The sequence below is a fragment of the Mytilinidion resinicola genome (assembly GCF_010093595.1).
Source record: "Mytilinidion resinicola strain CBS 304.34 unplaced genomic scaffold BDZ99scaffold_21, whole genome shotgun sequence".
Lineage (NCBI taxonomy): Eukaryota > Fungi > Ascomycota > Dothideomycetes > Mytilinidiales > Mytilinidiaceae > Mytilinidion > Mytilinidion resinicola.
This window is the reverse complement of record NW_022985457.1, coordinates 338,388-358,852: the sequence shown is the minus strand read 5'-3', so window position 1 is coordinate 358,852 and position 20,465 is coordinate 338,388. Positions and strand designations below refer to the sequence as shown.

Sequence of the window (20,465 nt, the reverse complement as noted above, 5' to 3'; positions counted from 1 at the left end):
AGTGACGTAGACGTGCTGAACATAGTAGATGGTGAGGTGTTTTGAGACGTGAAGGTTGGATTTCAAACTTACTATATCTTCGCTATCTTCTGCTCCTTTATCAGTACTCAACTCCTAAACCAACCTTCAAGAATCACCATCTACACTCACATTTGAAATAGTTACCTTGATATCCAACTTTTCAACCTCCTTATCCGGAACTCACGATGTGCCGAGTAATCATCTACATATTTAGCTGCGGCCACCAGCAGCAAGTGCCTCAACAGTGTGCCGAACCTCGTGAGTACTACAGCCCTACAGGGGTCCATCTTCGTTTGACCAAGGTCGACTAATGCTTCTTCCTCGGTAGGCGGACGGCGGTGTCCTGGATACCCCATCGGGGGTAGTAAACGGCTTGCGTACAGTTGTAATAGTTGCGAAGCGCACCCTCCTGACCAAAGGGGACGGCGGTTCTGGCAGACATAGTATGTTATGGAGAGGTGGCAGGACCAACGGAGCAGCCAGCAGGCAATGAAGTGTCTTCGTGCGTGGAGGCTGGGTTTGACTTTCGAGTATTTAGTAGTGGATCTCCCACTACTACATTAGCTTTCTTCTTCGATTCATAATTGCGCCAGGAAATATAACTGTAACCAACCATTTCAATAGCCTAAACATCAAATCTACTTCACCCAAGATGTGCGAAACAATCATCCACATATTCGGCTGCGGGCACCATCAACCAAAGGGTCAAGCCTGTGATAGCCCTGGTAAGATCCTGGATGTCTCTTCCTTATACCCATAGCTCATTGATATTCACTGCTGCATAGGTGGGCCAAGATGCCTCTTATACCGTATTTCGAAAAGAAACGTGGCACATCGGGAACCCTGCCCCCAATGCTCATCGTATCGATATGACCAAGGGAGTTGGCAATTCCGGTAAGGAAGGAAGACAGCGTGTCGAGGCTAGCTGGCTGGACCAGCGCGGCAGGTTGTGAAGTGTTTTCATAGGTTGGAGCGTTCGATAATATATCTCTGGGGGGTTTTCATTAGCATCTAGGTATATTGAAGCTATACTTCTAAGACACACCTCGGAAACGGGCAATATCCAAACCTTCCCTCGAGATGTGTAACACTTTTGTCTCCAGATTCAGCTGCGGCCACAACGAGTCAAGGGTTGAGCCTTGTGATGATCCTCGTAAGTAATCTCTGGCTTTATTCTATATTTGCACCCAAGGCTAAATGGTACTTCTTTCATCTCCATAGGTGGCCTAGTTCGCCAGCGCTGCCTTGTCACGATTTACGAAAAGAAGTTTCTGTCGCAATGCCCTGACTGCGCACCGAGGCGGTTCGATCAAGGAGCGTGGGAGTTCCGGTAGGTGGACCGACCGGACAGGTTCTTGACGGGGGCGCCTCAAAAACCGTCATGGGATGGATGAAGATGTGTCGAGGCTAGTTGGCTGGGCTTAACGCACCAGGCGGTGAATGGTGGAAATACTTACTGTCTGGATGTTTGATTTCTTTCGTCTAGGTTAGCATTCACCTCTTAGTACCACTGCTCAATCAAAACAATCCAAGCTTCGAGCATCCCCTCCAATACAATCTCTCAACATGTATACTATAGAGATCAAGCTTTTCGCCTGTGGCCACAACCAGCACACTGCCGATTACTGTGCCGCGCGATGTATGTACTCTAGGGCCCCCTTTCCAATGCCGGAAGCTGATAAGTGCGATCTCATAGTCTTAAATAAATGCCCTTTAGGAGTGCCCATGGTCCAACTCGAGTACTAGGACCCATATCGGGCACCCGTACAAGTGTCCAAATCGGCAGTAGGAGGTGTGACTGGACCAAGCCAGTGGGCGGTGTTGTCGATTTGCTGACTCCTACTGACTATATTAGCAACTTCCTCATAGTACGAACAAATCCTCGAATACTTAACATTCCTTGCGACCCAGATTAAAGCGCCCCTCTCAGCCATCTGCTAAATGTGCATCATCGAAATCAAGCTCTATACTTGTGGTCACAAGCAGCGTGTGAACGAGTATTGTGCCCGGCGAGGTATGCGTTCTCTGTGGTGGTTGTTAGTATCGGAGGCTAACCCTTATGGCCGCTTCTCTAGATAGGTTTCCATTTTTTGCCTCCGGAAGTGGAAACATCAAGTAACGTGTCCGTCCAAGTGTCCAGCTTGCCGATAGTGGGGCCGATGGCAGCGTGTCGAGGATAGTTGGCGGCTCTAGCGAAGCAGCCAGCATGGTGTGAGTTGTTTCAGCACTTTACGTCGGCGGCGTGGGCGAGTACTTAGGAGTTCGGAATTCTAAACAGCTTTGTTGATATTTAGTTCTTTAACATACTCTGCAACCATCAAGCGCTGAAGAACCACTCAAAAAAAGCATTTGAAAAGACGACTTTGGCCCAGATTTCAGCAAAGTAACCAAAAGCTGTAAGCCGTAAGATGTGCACTATCGAAGAAATCAAATGGACTTGCGGTCATCGCGAAAGGAAATATCACCCCTGCCCGAAAATGCGAAGAAGGGGTACGTATAACACGTCTCCATTACTGCTCCTAGTTTCTAGAATGGAAAGACACTAACTGGTAACGCCGTGATATAGACGAATATCTGATGGAGGATTGCCGGTACCGTTGGGACCAGGAGACGAGGCGGACGGTCAAGTGTGATAGGTGTGCGTATGATGGCATTTAAGTCAAGCTAAGCGTATGAAAGAAGAACCGCGAGCGGTTCAGGATAGGAATAGCTGAGATAGGTATACTGAAGTGGGATTGGTAATCAGAGATTGAGATTTCTTCAAAAAGTGGGAATTCGAGGGGATGGAGTGGACGGTTTGACCGTGATAGATGGTGAGATCATGGAATGAAACGGTTGCTTCATGGGTACTGCTATTCAACGTGCGCTCCATTGATGTGATAGTTATATGCAGGCGAGCAAAGCGTCAAGTCAGGAGTGGCCGGGAGTGCTTCAAGGTGAAGATCCTCGTGGATGTTGCGAGTGTTCTGACGGAAGTGCGATTTGAAGTGATAATACGGTGTGGAAAATTCGAGCCCGCAAATCAGACTCGGTCATCAAGGTTCTGTGGAAGATGTGCCCGGAGGTCCTTCAACGGAATTTCCAATGTGTCAAGGACAACTTTGATGACCTCCAAAATGGGAATGCGAGATGGAGAAAACTCGAAGTTCATGAAGCCATGACCATGCAGGGTACCTTGGTATAGTATAGTAGGTACTGCTTGTCCTTAGACAAGCGGTCTGAGTATCATCAAAACCTCCCTCCTTCGAACTCCGTCATATGCAGAACCAAACCCCACCCCCTTTAAGCGTATAAATCATCCCATTCCTCTTCCTCGTCGTCATCAGTCTTAACTGGACGGCGCGGCTCCCTCTTCTTGATCAGCGGCTTGCGATCCAGCGGACAGGTATCGTTGAGCTTCAACCACGGGCGTATGCAGTCGAGGTCGAAGCGGTGGTTCTCATGGCACGGGAGATGGACTACCAGCGGAAACTCATCTATACACTGCAGCATTAGCCTCTCTTCAACTGGTCCTAATCCAATATACGCAAGAGGTCCACACACCATCCAGAAACGGATTACAACAAATCGGACACTCATCGTCCTTCTTCAACGACTTCTTCGGCACGCGCTCCAGCTCGTCTAGGAAACTATCCGGCACGCCCTCAAGTTCCCTTGGCGGATTATCTGCAGAGTGCATGAGGCTCAATATCATTGTCTGCAGCGGGGCATTGGGGTCGTCGCTGCCCCCGCCGCCCTGCATCATTTGCAAGGCGTTGGCCAGCAGCCGATACGCGGCGGTCATATTTTCGGGCTGTGGTACGGCGTGGGCATTGTGGTGGCTATCTGGATCGGAGGTATCGACAAGATTGAGAGTGGAATAGAAGGTAGAGAGGTCGGGGCGGGTGCGGTGATTCGGGCGTCTGGTTTCGGGTCTAGATTCGGTGGTGGAGATGTTGTGTTCGACTGTGTTTGCGCATTAGAGGCGACTGTAAATGGAAGAGGGGATCATTGTACCTTCGTAGCCAGACATGGTGGAAGAAGGCGTGGTATTGCTGGGTGGTGTCTTGGGCGCGGGACGGTTTTGTAAGGCTACTTCGTAGTCGTCGTCATTGGGTGTGCCTGACGGAGCTCGGACCCTGTTATTTCGCCCCCACCTTACAAGGGTATGTACCTTTGTAAATCCACATGGACACTTCAACATCACCGCTTGTTATATGAAGGAGTACGAATTAAAAATCCAATAGGCTGCTGTCATATTACTTCTATCCTGTGACCCCTGAGCAGCAGAAGTCAATGTTGCATGTGTCAGCACTTGACAGCCACAATCCCCGAGTAGGTTCGCTGAACATAAAGAGGTCCAACACAGTCTGAGGTGGCCCGAAGAGCTACCCGACATGTTGATTATGTAGTTTTTCAAATCAGGCCAACGTACCAGGGGGCCTCAAGCGGTGCCAGGCAAGCGGACACAAGCATAAAGTGAGTGTGTGGCTAGAATATGAAACTGTAGGATGAAACCACAGATTCGAGGACTGCCACTTTTTGTCAAGGAGGCCTGCCGAGGTACCCCATTTCTAGCAAAACATTGGTAACGTAGGTGATCAGGTTATTACGCTTCCGAATATTAAGAAAAAGCTTGGCAGGTGCGCGGATTCAGAATACGTGTAAAAGCTAGGGTAAACGTAATAACCTGATAACCTACGTTAGCTACGAGGCTCTGCAAGACTCTTTCTTTAAGCGCACACCCGACAATTAAATAATAAGATCCAACACATGCGAATGCAAATCAAGCAAGGAGAGTCTTCTGGAGAAAGCCTAGGGCAGAGCCTCGGGCCGCGGAGAACTGGGCGCCTGAAAGCCTGAAGTGGCGCAGGCAATGCTCCAGTGGCGCAGCTGCATTAGCCACAACCTTACTCCAGCTGGCGTCAGGTTGATCGCGCATCCCGGTCGATCTAGCCTCAGGCACCACGTCAGTTCACTCTCACCAACACGGTACAGCCGAGGCAAGGGGCACAGGGGTATGATTCAAGGGGGTGTGACAAGTTATGTCTAGGGTCCATCGTGTAGCAATGCCAAGAACTTTTGATATCACGTCTATGGTGGCGCTAAGGCACAGCCCAGCAACTCGCTCTAAGCATGAACACCGTAGTTACAATCGCAAAAGATGCAGTTCCTTTCGTATGCCATTCCGTGGTATTATCATACTAACATTTGCGTGACTCACATAATGACTTCGTTGGCAACATCCTATGATGTGGGTCAGCTGATGACATTCGCGATAATAGGGGAGGTAGGGGCGAATATACCCTCTTCAATTCCTTGTATGGCAAACAGACGCAGTTCTGGACGCGAACCTCATCGCCAACCCCGCACTCTTTACCCAGAATGGTGATGCTCTGGACCTTGACACCATTCTTGATGATGCTGGTTGTGTGGCTGGTAATGGGAGTCGGGGTTCCCTCCACGCGAGCCCAGCAGCCGATCTTGCTGTGCCAGCCAACGATGGTGTACAGCACGCAAGCGTCGTGCTTGATCTCGGCGTCCTCCAACACGATAGACTCCTTGATGCGAACACCAGCTCCTATATGAGCACGCGGGCCAATCGAAACGTTCGGGCCGAGCTTGGCAGTCGGGTCAACGTGAGCAGAGGGATGAATGAAGACCGGAGGAATGATGTTTGCGGAGGGCGTCGCAAGCTCTTCTGAGCTGGCCTGGAAAGCCTTCATTAAGTATAAGGCATTAGCAGGTACCGCAGAGCCCGCAGTCTTAATCTGGCGCCAGAAGTCCTTGGTCTCCAAGACGAAGAACTCTTTGCTGTCGGCAATATCCGAGAGCACGTCTTGCTCGAGACGAATGACCTGGTTCTCCTTGTCTTCGTCGTCTTCGCCCTGGTAGAAGGAGGACTCAAGGTTCTCCGAGGAGGGATAGGACAGCAATCGGGGGCGTTCTGTCCGACGCTTGATAGCACTGCGGATGGCGGGGAAGATGCACTCGGTGGAGAACAGGTATACACCGCAGTTGATGAGGTTGGAGATGTGGGACTCGGGCTTCTCGACATAATGGAGCACTCGCTTGGTGTGTGCATCAGAGACAATGCAGCCGAAGTTGGAGGCGGCCTCGTTGGCAACCCGCGTGCCCAGCATCACGGCCTCTGCCTCTTTGTCCTCGAACAGCTTGAGCATCTCAAGCAGCGGGAACGAACAGCAGACGTCGGCGTTCAGCACGAAGAATCTCTCGGGCCTTCCTTTGAGTATGACATCTCTGAAGTGGTATAGACCCCCTGCCGTGCCCAAGGCCTGGTACTCGCGGAGGTATTTGATGCTGAGCTGCGGGAAGGCATTGGAAGCATAGTTTATGAACTCGCGGAAGACAGTCTCGTCGTAGTAGCCCACTATGAAGACCTCCTTGATCTCCGTGACCTTTGCGACGGCGACTAAGCAATGCTCGATGATGGGGTGGCCTGCAACAGGGAACAGTGGCTGTGGTACATTAGCACAGTAAACAAACGGAGTATCTCTGCCGAAAACTGTCGCTCAGGCCCAGACTCACCTTGGGCAGTTCCATGGACAGCGGCCTAAAGCGGGTACCTCTGGAAGGCCCGCCAACCTGGCTGCGTCAGATATGTCGTATTGCAAGGTGTCTTCACATGGCAATACCAAGATTACTGCTTTAGTCGACGGGGAATTGCTTCCCTTGGGTCGCAGGGAAGGGGGCTGCAGGGAGGCCATGATGGCAGTCTCGAGTGCACGGCGGATGGATTGATCGATTGAGGAGAGCGAGTGCGTGAGGCGGTCGTTAAGCGCTGCAGTGGAGTGAGCGTGGTGTTGAGTTTCGTGGCAGCAAAACGTGGTCGGTCCCTGGCAGGCTTTGGCGGTGAGGCGCGCTCTTGGCGCATTTACTCGCCGCAAAGCGTCCTGGTGGCAATCGCCTTCAGCTGGGGACGCGACTTCAGTTGCTATCACGCGCCCGCATCCAGGCACGATATCGCTTTATTCGCCCCAGCGAAGACGCCGTTGTGTATGGTTTCAGTCCATGTACTTCTGGAAGACGGGCCCCTGGCAGGTGGCCAGCCAAAGGCAGCACAATCCGTGAATCCGCCGATACACAGCCACACTGCCATACGCGCGCAAACTCCGCAGAGTGCCTCGCAACGCTGAGGAGGCAGAGTCAGAGTGGGCTATGCTTTCTGACTCTCTCCCTCTTTGTCGACAATCCGCAGGTAACATATCTACGTCGCCCTTCTCCTTCTCTCATCGTCCTCTACTCTCTTTCCTATTTCCTCACTTTCTGCTCCCATAATGTCTACTCCACTACCCGAACGGAGCTTGACCCCGTCGTGGGTCCCTCATCCATTCCATCGCCAGAAGAGATCCCTCGAAGAGCGCAAAGGCTCCATCAGCGATTCTGGTGCTCCCGTCCTTGACGTTCCTGAACTCAAGCCCGAGAGGCGACGTAGCAAAAGCCCCATCGCGCGCGTCTTTCACCGGCTGAAGCGGAGTTCGTCCAGTGCTTCCATCAGCGGCGCAAAAGATGCTTTCACCCGGCGGTCGAGCGAGGCGTCCAGCGGAACCTACCGGGATAGCGATGAGATTCAGGAAACCCTCACTCCAGACCCGGCTATCGAAGGAGTCAGCGATTGGTTCGCAGGATTTGACTGTTACAACCAGCTAGTCACTACCTACACAAACCAAAACCTCTTCAAGACGCCTGAAAGAGTTGAGACACTCATGCAGTTCTCCGACAGTCTAGAAAAAATTAGCGAAAACTGCGGAGGTTACCTCTGTAATGGTCTTCCCGAAGCCGTCCTCGACCTTGCACTGCTCTGGGCACCGGCTGGACCGCTTGTCCGAAACGATGACTCTCCGAGTTGGAGTTGGGCAGGATGGTTGGGGCAAGTAAATTACCCTTTTGACCCTACAAACTGTCCCGATCTCCACGGTGCCAATTCCACACTCTGGTTCAAATCGGAAATACGAGAGTTCCACCTAGGCTGCGAATCCTCACCCCACACTATTCGCCGAACGCAGGAACCAAAGCTGCGCATCGAATACCCCGAATACAACGAACCATTGCCTGATGCTAGCGACGAGGTCGATCCGAATTCAGGGACGCTGCAGTTCTGGACACAAACAATATCTGCCCGTGGTTGGGTGGTCGAGCAGCTGAAACGATCAAGCGGACAAATACCGTGTTCACACCTCGTCAACCCCAAGGGAAAACATTGCGGAGTTGTGATGGATTATGAGCATTCGCTGCCGAACTTCGATGCTAGTGCAAAATACGAATTTGCTCTTCTTTCGCGGAATTTTTCTCAAGAACCCATATCGACCGTGAAGCGATCGAAGATACCCACAATACATCCTCCAGGAACACCGATCTGGGAGAGCAAACGATTTTTATGGAACGAAGACGTGGTAGATTATGATCCGCGGGAGTACAAGGCCGGACCCTGGGCTGTGCTGAACGTCCTCCTAATTAAGTGGGAGGGCGGCAAGGCCGAACGAGTGGGTGTTGCCCGCATTCACGAAGACGCCTGGGCATCAGCTTCCCCGAGGCGGAAATTTGTTGTATTAGTATGAGGCTATGTTTTTTCGGTTTCATCCAAGCTGGAGGACAGCTTCTGGTGCTGTCACTTTTGCTTCATTCAAAGATTTGAACGAGATGCTGGTACATCATTTTGAGTGGTCCGGGGATTCGCTGGGCCACGCCAGATGATCGCTATTATTCTCCAAGAGAGGCCGGTCCTTGCCATGCTCCGATCAAGAAGCGGCTATTTCTAGCGAGATCGTCTCACTTCGAAGCCGCACCACATGGCACGACGATCAACATCTCGAAGACGTTAGCCGATCCTTAACTCTCCCACCGGTCGTACTTTTCGTCATATTAGAGTCAGCGCGCACTTCGCCGCCAGACCTCCGAGCTTTAGATACATGCCTTCACGACCCCTTGCTTAGCATCAACGAGCTGTATAACAGGTACCATTTCTTTCTCTTTGTTTAGTGTACCAATACAAATATCATGCCTTGTCTTTTTTCATTCTGTCTTGCTTCTGTGTTTACTGCATTGAATTGCTGAGCAAAGTTCAACCAGTGACGAGCATAGAAAGTATAACATTGACAGCACCTTGAGTATTTGACCGAATTTGCCTCGAAGGTGAGACCAAGCCATCTGGGCAGATTTTGACTTTTATTGTGTCTGACGCTACTCCGCACACGGTAGCCAAGCCACGGTCACAGTAATAGATTTTCATTCCCCTTTCCCGGAGCAAACCGCTCGTCAACCCCCGCTCACATCACCGCAAATCGCGGGATCCGGCACAGGGGTTGCAGGAGCGCAGAGCGTTTCACACGGCATGAACAATTGTCGGCTGTTCCCGTAACTGCGCGAAATCGGCCCGATTATCGAGTCAAGCGACGTGCCGGCGTGCGCTTGGGATTGGTTTTCCGGGGCGCCCCATAACGCCCTCACGACGGAGCGCCCATGCGCTAGTCATGTCCGTGGGAAGGAAGGGAGTCTGGGGTCAACAGGGTCCCACGAGGGTGGCATTGTGCACTGCACTAAGAACGCCCACTCCCGGCGGACGAAAGTATGCGATTTTAATCCCCTGTGCCTCGTTACCCTACTCAAATCACAGCAAGCTGCGTCAGCCACGACGCCTGCGTTGGCCGGATAGGCTTCCACTGCAGCGCCTTAACGGAGCTTTGATACCACGGAATAGACGAGGAACCGTCTTCCCCGGCCCTAGCCAACCTTGGATCTGCGCCGTAAGATTCCGGAAGTAGCCTTCCCTAAACCTTATCACAGCGTCCAGCATCGAAATCTCTTGGTTCCATGCCGCTTGGCATGTCCCAGAGGGAAGGGACGCTGATGGCGCGATTAATGGCGAGCATTTCTTGCAGATAAGTACTTGTTATGGGTAGGTCTGCTGCCAGCCCTGTTCACTCTCTGTCTCAATTCATTCCGATCGTGCCTGATCGTCCTTTGCGTACCACGATCCTATCGCACATCACGATGGCGGCAGAAGCGCTCCTCGTTTTGGCCGCGGTGTTCATGTCGATTACCGTGCTTTTTGTGGCCATGCGTCTCTTCACACGCCTAGTCTTCATGAAGAACATGGGGCCTGACGACTACCTGATATGCGTTGCAGTAGTATGTCTTTGTGTCATGGCCGAAGCGACTTAAGCTTATGCGTTCATCTAGATCTTTGCAATTGTTTGCTCGTCAACTCCTATAGCAGGTATGTACCGTCTAGCATCGCTTACAGTTCCCCATATGCTAACATTGTCAAGCGATCAAGTATGGCCTGGGAAGCCCTATTAAAGATCAGACGCCAGGAGAAGTCGCACCATATCAGAAGGTATTTTCAGTAGCAAGATCCATAATTCAAAATACTAACGACGTTCAGCTCACCCTCACATCTTCGGTGTCATACAGCTTCTCTGCCTTGTTCATCAAACTTTCGCTCTTGACCTTCTACACCCGACTATCACCAGAACGGAGCTTTCTCATTATGGTGTACGTGGCCATGTTTATCGTAACGGGTTTTGGTATCGGCAGTATCGTAGCCGTACTCGTACAGTGCATACCACTCTCTATGCTCTGGAACCCGAACCAAGAGGGCCATTGTTTCCACATAATCAACTTCTACTACGCCAACGCGGCTTTGAACATCATCACCGATGTTGGCATCCTCCTCCTACCGATGAAGCTTCTCTGGGGCTTGCACATGCCTATCAGGCAGCGCATCAGTTTGTGCGGGCTATTTGGACTTGGTAGTCTGTACGTCGATTCACTTTCTTTGGACCTTCCATTATCATAATACTCTGCTGTGCTCTATCCCAACTCTCTCTCGCCTAGATTGAATCTACCATTAACACCCCCTCAGGGTCTGCGTCGCCAGCGTCGTCCGTCTCGCGACCTTAAAAAGCATAATCCATTCCACCGACGCCACTAGGGACCTCGTCAGTCCTCTCACCTGGTCTATCGTCGAACTCCACACGGCCATCTTCATCGCCTGTGCGCCCGCCTTCAAAGCCTTCCTGCGCCGCTACGTGCCCACTCTCCTCGGCTCCTCCTACAATGTGTCAGGCCCCACAAAGTACGGCTCCAAATCGCGTCAAACGAAGCAGAATTCTGTGCCGCTGGGCAGTATCAGCCACAACAAGAGCGGGACGGGGACTGGATTGGGGTCGAAGTGGGCGAACAACGGGACCACGAGTGTGCGCGCAACCGGCCCCGAGGATAACGAGAGCCAGGAGCATATCTATCAGAGCTACCACGGGATTCTGCAAGAGGTGACGGTCACGGTGGCGAGTGAGCGGCGGAGTCAGGATGAGGCGAGTAGTCGGCGGTCGATTGACAAAGCTGACTTCTAGGTCAGAAAAGGGGGAGAGAGGGCGTGATGTGTGCATGATTGATATCTATGGCGGCTTGTATTTGCAGAACTTTTGGGCGTTCGAGCTTTTTTCGGGCTTTGTAGAATCTTATTTAATACAGGACGGAGCGCATGCATGATTAGAGGGAAACAGAATAGAGTTGACATCGGAATGGGATTGCAACACATCCACCCTTTTCATAACCAATTGACTACTGCACTCTTTATACACACAACACCATCGAAATCGCGAATACCTCCTCAAAATACATTTTCTACTGACCCACCTTCACACCACCGGACGGACCATCCCAACCACGCCTGCGCCGCACCCTGCGTCAATTCCTCCTATCGGCCCTACCCCCCTCAAACCCTCCTCGCGTGGCAGGCTGGGTAGACCCTGCCGGAGCACGCTACCCGACCCGCCCGGGCGGTACCAGATAACAGTCCTTCTTTAGCCCCCAAACCAAGAGCTTCTTTGGCTCCCCCGTCTGCGAGCTTATTTGGGCGGTCGGCCGAGCTTTTGAGTTCGAGCACTTTGGCGCGCGCGATTTAGTTAGGCTGGGGAAAGGAAGCTGAGAGGGTGCTACAGCGAGCGCGGCGGGCAACAGTTAGTGGTACCGGAGCAGCGGCAGGACGCCGAACACGAACCTCGGGAGGACTGCAGGCGTATGTACTCCGTAGCGGGCTCTGGGGAAGGTTGAGGTTAGTAATGGTATCTGGTGTCGTCGTGGTTCCGGTCGCTTGGGGCTGCAGAATACGAAAGTGTGTATTGGGGAGAGCTGTTTGAGCCCTTGGGGAAGGGGTTTGGCTCAGACCGCGTTTAGCACCGCGCAAACAGAGAGGGAAACGAAGGTTGTGAGACGTCTCAGATCTTCCATTCTCATACCCCTTTAAGCAAAGGCATAGACCTAGCGGCCCTTGCGTCCCTTCCGCACCCGTAGGTAAGATTTAAGCACATCGATGGACATGCGAGCTGGGTCCTCCCGCTATTAACCTGGGTTGATTTGTTGATCTATTCTGCGGAGGGCGAGGCCTTCGAGTCTGTTTCCAGGCCTGAGCGCCGCGAGTCGATCGCGGAGAAACTGAATATGCTAGCGGCTGCTGAGTCGTGGTGGAAGAGTGTGGCAGGGGTCGTCTATCGACGAGTCGTTAGGTGGCGTGTCTGGTGCATTGACGATTCAGGCTGCTATCGTTGCAGCTGTGGTGGATTGCTGGGGATGGTGGGGGATGGTGGGAGCTCACGAGGGGACGTTGGAATGGGGGTTCAGGGTCTGGGGGAGTGGAAAGAATGTGATATGTTGGTTGTGATTTTTTAGTGAGAGGTTGAGGACAGCAAAGTGGATATGAACTTAAAACTCAGCACTTAGCCACAACGTTCTGAAAAATTCCTGTCACATTTCTACCAGACCTCCAGCAACTCGTAAACTAACGAGTGCTCTACCATCCGACGCAATGCCAGCTCCCAGCCCACACACTGCCCCCCCAAACCCTCTGTCTCAATCCCCACCATCTGATATCTAAGTTAGCAATGGAACCTCTCCCCCCTCTCCAATGACCTTACTATAAAAGTTATTATGTAGCTTCCCCATCAAATGGTCTCCGTACATAGCCTCCTCATACTTCACCACGCCTCCACTCCTCTTCACACACCTCTTCAACGGCTTGACCACCGCATCCCAATTCGGCTCGTAGAAGAACGGCACGCTGACGCGATACCCCTCCCCGCGATGGATCACCCGGTGTCTCACAGAATGCCACTGTCCATTCGTCCACCGCTCGACCATATCCCCGATATTCACGACGAAAGCGCCGGGAACAGGATCGACATTCAAGTAGCCGCCGGATTTGAGCCTGACTTGAAGCGCGTTCTTGGTCGGGTCGGCAAGGAGGAGCGTCAGGCAGCCGTAGTCGGAGTGCTCGCCACACGAGAACTCTTCCACGCGGTCTTCGTTCCCGTTTTTTGAGCTCAGGGGCTTTGCTAAAGGCGGATACCCGATCATGCGCATGATCCAGAATGAATTCGTTGTGTTTCGGACGAAGACATCGTCGTCTTCCGTGCTCGCAGGGGCAGCTGCGTCTAGGGCTGGGCTGAGCTTGAGCGCGACGCCCATTGCGCCGAGTAGTGTGCTGCAGACTCTCATGCACTCTTGGATGTAATCCTCGTAGAACGGTCTGAGCTCCTCAGGCTCCTCAGGCCATGGATTTAGACCCTGCAACGCTTCGAATGGCGGACGCGGTCCATTGATCGTACCGACTTCGCGATACAGGTCCACGGCTTCATGCATATCGCGGGAGTTCAGGGTGACGTTCTCGCCGAGGCCTTGGTAGCCGCGGAATCCATCTTTGGCGCGAGCGATCTTCTCTTTCTGGGCTTTTGGAAGAGAGAAGAACTCGCGTGCGAGGGAGAGAACGCGGTCGGTGGTGGCAGAGGGGATGCCGTGGCCGGTGAGGTAGAAGAAGCCGAATTCGGTGCATGCGGAGTCGATGGCGCGGACGGTGGATTCTCGCTCTTCGGTAGAGGAGTTGGGATCGAGAAAGGGTGAAAGGTCGATGGTTGGGAGTGTCGATGCAGAGTCTTTGGTGGCCATGGTAAGGAGAGTGGTAGATGGAGCCGTCTGAGGTGGCCCCGAAAAGTGGACGAATGCTCTTATAATAGAATTCTCTCCCTCTCCTTCATGAAGGCTTGAGAGCGTTTTGAGGCGCTTCTGGCTACGAGGAGAAAGCTGGGACAAATACGAAGAATACAGCCGTCTCAATGGTTTAGAAGACGAAGAAGCTTGTCCTTCTCTAGGCTCAGTAAGGTTTTCATCGCAATCTGATCTCGAGAAAAGTTACCAGTGTAGAGGTTTGCACGATTTATAGATTGGGGGGATATGGAATATCGCGGGATTAAGACAAATGTAAAGAGCCTGAGGAGCGTTGTTTTGGTAAGAACCTGGATATAAAGAAAGATGAGGAATGTAAGAGGGCGACTTGATGGAAAAGAGTTGAGTTGATACTGCCCTGAGGAACGTTCCGTCTCCAGAGCGCTAGAAATTCTTGATGCTGTAGATGTAACGTGCGAACTTATCAGGATAAAATTCTGTAAGAACTACTGTGTGAGCTTTGGTATAGAGCTGTGACGGTTGAAAGCTCCTCTTCAATTGACCATGGAGGTGCCGGATAAGATCGACATTTCAATCGAAGCGCTCCCGCCTTAAGCCCCATTCATTACTGGCTGGTTGGAATAGTGGGGAAGGCAAATTCGATCCCGATTTCATAGCTGATGTCGTCTGACACTATCGGTTGATATATGCTCCATTCAGAGTCTATAAAATGTTCCAAAAGTGAGAACAACGGTGGCCTGTATTCTAAACGTAACAAGACTTTACGAAGTATTTATCTTATGACCAACGCCAACGCAGGAACCCCGCAATCATATAGAGTCTTTGAGCACGCTGTCATCCCACTCTCCTGCCTACCTGAGTAACCGGCATTACGTCTTACTCCTCGGTTGCTTCTTCGGGCAATTCGCTTTGCAATAATACGTAGCCAAGAAACACGCCAATGCCGCAAAGAGCTATATTGGAGTTCGGAGTTATATCTTGCCCAGTGATCTGATTCTAAAAGGCCATATAATCCCATTTCTCAACCCGTACCAACTATTTTTCTACCCGTACCAACTATTTTTCTTGAATCCCAATCTTCTTTCCAACTCTTCCTCATTTCCAATCATCGAAAATTCATCTCAACCTCCCGAACCTCCAACCAGAACCATCTCCTACCATCCTCCTCAACCTCGAAAACCAAAACTCCAACAATGTCCTTCACCCTCACCGCCGCCCCCGACACAGACATCTGGCGCAAACCCCCCGCCCACATCGCCTTCAACGCGCCCACCCACCCCACCACTCCCCCCACCCACGCCCTCTCAACCTTCAAATCCGCGCGCCTAACCTTCTCCCTCCCCCCCGCCTCAACACTTACCCAATACGACCAAGCCGGGCTGCTGCTCTCCCTAACCCGCACAGGCAGCACCGCCTCCGGCCCGCCCGAAAAATGGCTCAAAACCGGCGTCGAGTTCTACAACGGCTCGCCCTACGTGAGCACCGTGGGCTGCGACCAGTGGGCCGATTGGAGCGTGGTGCCGCTGTCTGTAGTGCAAGAGGCTGGGGAGGGGAAGGTGGAGGCGACGGTGGAGGTGGCGCGGGAGGATATGGGGCTGTGGGTGTATGTGGTGGAGGGGAGCAAGAGGGTGCCGTTACGGGAGGTTGCGTGGTTTTTCGCGGGGGAGGAGGAGTGGGAGATTAGTGTGGCGGCGTATGCGGCGAGGCCGGGGAAGGAGCAGCAAGGGGGGTTGGAGGCGGGGTTTAAGGGGTTGGAAGTAGTGGCTGGGTGAGTGAGAGGATGGGGAGGGGAAAGGGGAGAGTTGGGTCTTGGGGAGGTTGCATTGCATCGAAGGCGAAATGGATGTCGCTGTTGAAGTTTCGCTGGTCGTTAGAAGCACTCGAAATAGCACTCAATCGTGGCAGAATATCACTTTTGAAGACTCTCATGTTTGGCTACCATGGGATCCACGAATACCACTCATATAGCAGAATTCTGGTACATGAAAATCTGGAAGACAAAGTCTATGCAAACATGACACAGAGATTACTTGGCGTTCTAGAATAGTAGCATTTTCACATTCTGGGGCAAGATCATTTTGGTCAGAAAACACACAGCACGGTCGATTGGATATATATTTACACTGTACATGCGACGCAAGCTCGTCTATTTCTTTGGCTCCTCCTTTGGTGGCTCTGGCTTTGGTGTGGGCAGTTTGAACTGAATCGAGTTAGCTACTTGTTTCGGACGGAATGCGATATATTCAGATTTAGTATTAAGAAAGTAGGCACGTACCTGATCCGGCTTCCTGTCGTCTCCAGGACCGACTGGTTCCCACACGGTGGAACCGCTGCGGAAGTTCCGGTATGCCTGAGTCATTTCGAGAGGCTCCACAACAATCCTCTTCTTCTCCTCATCGTATCGGATCTCAGTATATCCAGTCATGGGGAAGTCCTTCCGTAATGGATGCCCGTCGAAGCCGTAGTCCGTCATGATTCGCCTCAGATCCGGGTGTCCGACGAAGAAAACGCCGAAAAGATCGTAGACCTCTCTCTCGTACCAATTGGCTCCGTCATACAGATCGCAGATACTTGGAACTGGGGTTGCCTCATCCGCATAGGTCTTGACCCGTATGCGCGAGTTGTGCCGGATGCTGAGCATGTTGTAAACGACCTCAAAACGCTGGTCCTTCGTTGGATAGTCAACGGCTGTGATGTCGGAGACTTGGGTGTATTCGGCAGCGGTGTGGTACTTCAAGAAGGTGAAGACGGGAATGACGCCGGATGGAGGGATGTAGATGGTCAATTCGTCCTTCCACACAGAGAATCTATTCAAGATGTTATTCCCATTGTAATGTAGCCTCCTTCGAGCGCCTTACTGCTGGACATATTTTGGCAGACACGACATGACATATTGACCGTATTTGTGTAGAGCTTCGCCCTTCTCTGCGTACTTGTCGGCCGGGTTGACGATCGGGGCCTTGAGCTTGCCGGGTGCGTCCCTCGGCGCGAACTACATCGATTAGAACGGTCGCCGAGCTTGCAATTGATTCAATGAGAGCATACCCGCATGTTCGGAGTCTCGGAGGCTCCCGTCACTTCTTTTGCTCGTAGAACCGTGGTGGTGAAAGCTCGAGGGGCGAAGGCGCTGGAGCTCGCAGCGCAGCGGGCGGCCACGGCCAATGGCCGGCTGGCCGACAGGCGGAGAGCCATCGATGGAGTGGAGATGGGGGCGAGGGCGGCAGAGTCGAGGCCGCGCGCGGATTGTGAACAGTGCAAATGGACGTCTCGCGCATCATCTAAAGTCGACGAGGTCGAGAGAGTCACGGGATCTGTTCGCTAGCGGCTTGGCAGCGCCATGATGGCAACAGCGTTCTGCGCGAACCTGCACGCTTTCTTCCTCAACGCCCTCCATCCCTCACCTCGTTTCTATGCCTCCAGGCGGAGTTCTATCTGCTGCTCTTGCTTCTTCACTCTCGCCCGACAGAGACCACACTCTCCTCCCCAGCTGCGCTCTCTCCGTCGCCGTGCCCTCTCCTTTCAAGCGCCACCCGACGACTGCGCTTGACCAACTCACCCCGTACCCCCATCACACACCACCGCCATGTCGCGACAGCTACAAGACCAGTTCGTCGACGATGACGAGGAGGAGGTGTGTCCGCTCTGCGTGGAGGAGTTCGACCTGTCCGACAAAAACTTCCGTCCATGTCCCTGTGGCTACCAGGTATGCAACCTCGCATTTGCGGCACCAGGCGTGCCCAGCTGGGCCCCCATCACTAACCATCTGGTCCCCTAGATATGCCAGTTTTGCTACAACAATATCAAAACCACCATGAACGGCCTGTGTCCTGCGTGCCGGCGGCCCTATGACGAGAAGAGCATCGAGTTCAAAAACGTCACGGCCGAAGAGTGAGCCTCGAAGATGTCTACGTGCATCATGACATACTAATACCATCATAGACTGGCGATGCACAAGGCCGAGATAGCCCAAAAAGCGAAGAAGAACGCTGCCTTGCGCCAGAAGGAAAAGCAAAAGGTCGAGGCCGACAACTTGAGCCGAAAACATCTAGCCGGACTGCGTGTGGTGCAGAAGAACCTCGTTTACGTAACCGGTCTGACGCCGACAATACAAGATGACAGCCTCCATGAGATGCTTCGTGGCAACGAGTACTTTGGCCAATACGGGAAGATCATCAAAATTGTCGTCAGCAAGGCAAAGGACACTGCTCACTCCAACTCTGTGGGAGTCTACGTCACTTTCTCCCGCAAGGAAGATGCTACAGCGTGCATAGCGGCTGTCGACGGATCGCAGAACGGTCCTCGGACATTAAGGTGATGGTTCCTGACTTCCTTGCTTAGATACGCGTTAACATTGGCTAGAGCACAATACGGTACTACGAAGTACTGCTCGGCATATCTCCGCAACGAGACATGTAACAATCGCAATTGTATGTTCCTACATGAAGCTGGAGAAGAGAACGATAGTTTCACTCGTCAGGACTTGTCCTCTATGAACGTCATCTCAACACAGCAACCGGCTCAGTCCCTTGCGCCTCATTCCGACGCGAACCCGCTACAACCCCAGCCTCCTCCACAACGAGCTCCCCAAGGCATAGCCGCAGCAGCACCGCCGATGAATCGACAAGACAGCAACGAGGCCCCGGCAAGCCCGACAAACAGTGGTGGTGGTGCAGCTTTGCCATCGACGGCGAATTGGGGCAACAAACCTTCCCAGGGCCGACGGGCGAGCCGCTCTACAAATGCCTCTACATCAAGTCCGATGACTACGAACGCTGTACCAGTAACACAACCGCCAACGAAGACCGATCCGGAGCCCTCGAAACAAAGAGGGAAGGAGACTGTCAAGAATGGGTCTCAGAAGTCAGCGCAACCGTCAAAATCGTCTACGCCCCAACCACCGTTGTCAGCCCGTGAACGACGTGGTGTCTCCGATTTGGACCATATTCTAAAAGCTATCGCCAGCCCCGATTTCAAATTTGTGTTCTCAGCAGCATCATTAACCCCGCAAGAGTTTGAAGTCATCTCTAATTTCCCTCAACTTTTGGACCCAAATGGTGGTGCAAAACGCCGCGCAATGAAGGACAAGCAGGAGCAAGCCGCCGAACAAGCTCTCGTATCGATCGCACCGAACATTGAGCCGGAGGACAATCCCGAAGGTGGCAGTCTGCAGTTGGGAGGGGAACCCGAGGAGCACCACGAAACTGCGCCGGGCCGTGGACATCAGCACGTTATTGCACCGCCTTCACAGCAAACCATGGGGCTGGGCTTTGGACAAGGCCTAGCTGACGACTTTGGTGGCCTAGGCTTGAACGGCCGTGGTTTGACTGTACAGCAGCAGCAGCAACTCATGCTACTCAAGTCTGCGGCGCCTCAATCCGCGGGTCTGATGAGCAATCTCCAGGGTCACGGCCAGCAACAACAGGCCTTGGGACAACAGCAGTCTGGAAGCGCACCTGGACACGCCAGACATACCTCGAGATTCAGTTTCGCAAATGACAGCGCAACTGCTTCAGCTGCCGTTCAGCCAGTCGCCAACGCGAAGCTCATGAACCAGCAATCCTCCATGATGCCGAAGAATACCAATCACTTCAACCAACTTGGTCAGCACCAAGCTCTCGGAAACCAATACTATACGAGCGGAATGCAAGCACCACCAGGCCTCAAGGCAACCGGAACACCCCCAGTGAGCGGCGGTGGAATGTTTGGTCAAGGCCATGGTTTTACCACTGGCGGAGTGGGCTACGGTACGAATGCTATGGGAAGACCCAACGAGTCCTACCAAGATCTACTTCGTGAGCGAGGCACCGGCGCTAGGGGGCCTGATGCTGGAAAGCGTGAGTCAATGTTTCCTTCTTTTCTTCATCAACAACACCCCACGACCTCTACGCCAGCCCCTGCCCCTGGCCTTCTAAGCTTCCCTTATGGTGCCTCGCCTGGTGCATATCAGGATTCTGGTCCCCAGAAGCAGAAGAAAAAGGGAAAGAAGCACAGACATGCTAACACTTCCTCCTCTGGGGGAGGTGGTGTAGTTGATGTTGCCGACCCAAGTATCCTGCAGGCGAGGTTGCATCAAGGTGGAGCTATGGGCGGCCAGGGACTCTATGGCGGCCAAGGTCAAGGTGGGTTTCCCTCCATGTACAACAACAACAACTTTGGAGTCGGCGGAAGGTGGTGAAGACCGCCTGCACACTTGCACTTTCTCTTCTTCACTTGTCTGATTTTGCACTTTGTATCACTTTGATGAGGATTGCATGGCGTTCTGGGGACTGAGCACAGCGAAGCATCGGCACATACCAAGCAGATTGGCTATTGGGGTTGCCTGTGGCGTTTTCAAATGGCTGTCATTCTCATGCGGATTTCTGGCCTCTATTGCTAGGCATGGGTAATTGCGGGTCTTAATACCTTCTTCTGTTTTTTGTTCAGCTTACGGGCGGCAAGCTTTGTTGCCTCTGCGAGGTTCGTACCCCAACCTCCCTCGTCGT

General features: G+C 52.7%; 8 protein-coding genes across 8 annotated transcripts; 4 read left to right on the top strand and 4 right to left on the bottom strand.

The window, feature by feature from the left end:
* Positions 1-3,303: 3,303 nt before the first annotated feature.
* On the bottom strand, positions 3,304-4,033 carry BDZ99DRAFT_525438 (uncharacterized protein; the record flags this gene model as incomplete). Its single annotated transcript, XM_033725995.1, has 3 exons — positions 3,304-3,497; positions 3,565-3,966; positions 4,018-4,033. The coding sequence occupies 3 exons, from the start codon at positions 4,031-4,033 to the stop codon at positions 3,304-3,306; spliced, it is 612 nt and encodes a 203-aa protein (XP_033571571.1).
* Positions 4,034-5,115: 1,082 nt separating this feature from the next.
* BDZ99DRAFT_451692 (nucleotide-diphospho-sugar transferase) lies at positions 5,116-7,005 on the bottom strand. Its single transcript, XM_033718229.1, has 4 exons — positions 6,657-7,005; positions 6,550-6,606; positions 5,307-6,479; positions 5,116-5,247 (listed from the first exon to the last, which is right to left on the bottom strand). Exons 1-4 carry the CDS (start codon positions 6,726-6,728, stop codon positions 5,221-5,223), a joined length of 1,329 nt encoding a protein of 442 aa, XP_033571570.1. The 5' UTR covers positions 6,729-7,005; the 3' UTR covers positions 5,116-5,220.
* A 605-nt stretch (positions 7,006-7,610) lies between these two features.
* Positions 7,611-8,573, top strand: BDZ99DRAFT_369775 (uncharacterized protein; the record flags this gene model as incomplete). The annotated part of the gene is made up of 1 exon (XM_033714797.1): positions 7,611-8,573. A coding segment is annotated over one exon (963 nt), but the record flags the coding sequence as incomplete, so codon positions are not given.
* Positions 8,574-9,941: 1,368 nt separating this feature from the next.
* Positions 9,942-11,471, top strand: BDZ99DRAFT_467286 (uncharacterized protein). The gene is made up of 5 exons (XM_033720990.1): positions 9,942-10,149; positions 10,201-10,237; positions 10,290-10,357; positions 10,406-10,779; positions 10,886-11,471. Exons 1-5 carry the CDS (start codon positions 10,012-10,014, stop codon positions 11,373-11,375), a joined length of 1,107 nt encoding a protein of 368 aa, XP_033571568.1. The 5' UTR covers positions 9,942-10,011; the 3' UTR covers positions 11,376-11,471.
* A 1,203-nt stretch (positions 11,472-12,674) lies between these two features.
* Positions 12,675-14,400, bottom strand: BDZ99DRAFT_575248 (Clavaminate synthase-like protein). The gene is made up of 3 exons (XM_033728451.1): positions 14,213-14,400; positions 12,939-14,159; positions 12,675-12,887 (listed from the first exon to the last, which is right to left on the bottom strand). The coding sequence occupies exons 2-3, from the start codon at positions 13,963-13,965 to the stop codon at positions 12,874-12,876; spliced, it is 1,041 nt and encodes a 346-aa protein (XP_033571567.1). The 5' UTR covers positions 13,966-14,159; positions 14,213-14,400; the 3' UTR covers positions 12,675-12,873.
* Positions 14,401-15,011: 611 nt separating this feature from the next.
* BDZ99DRAFT_148189 (uncharacterized protein) lies at positions 15,012-16,005 on the top strand. The gene has a single exon (XM_033712758.1). The coding sequence runs from the start codon at positions 15,177-15,179 to the stop codon at positions 15,753-15,755; it is 579 nt and encodes a 192-aa protein (XP_033571566.1). The 5' UTR covers positions 15,012-15,176; the 3' UTR covers positions 15,756-16,005.
* Positions 16,006-16,077: 72 nt separating this feature from the next.
* On the bottom strand, positions 16,078-17,244 carry BDZ99DRAFT_451681 (uncharacterized protein). Its single transcript, XM_033718228.1, has 4 exons — positions 17,029-17,244; positions 16,842-16,975; positions 16,259-16,790; positions 16,078-16,183 (listed from the first exon to the last, which is right to left on the bottom strand). The coding sequence occupies exons 1-4, from the start codon at positions 17,173-17,175 to the stop codon at positions 16,130-16,132; spliced, it is 867 nt and encodes a 288-aa protein (XP_033571565.1). The 5' UTR covers positions 17,176-17,244; the 3' UTR covers positions 16,078-16,129.
* Positions 17,245-17,377: 133 nt separating this feature from the next.
* Positions 17,378-20,443, top strand: BDZ99DRAFT_148137 (uncharacterized protein). The gene is made up of 4 exons (XM_033712757.1): positions 17,378-17,686; positions 17,759-17,871; positions 17,923-18,294; positions 18,343-20,443. The coding sequence occupies exons 1-4, from the start codon at positions 17,567-17,569 to the stop codon at positions 20,156-20,158; spliced, it is 2,421 nt and encodes an 806-aa protein (XP_033571564.1). The 5' UTR covers positions 17,378-17,566; the 3' UTR covers positions 20,159-20,443.
* Positions 20,444-20,465: the final 22 nt, after the last annotated feature.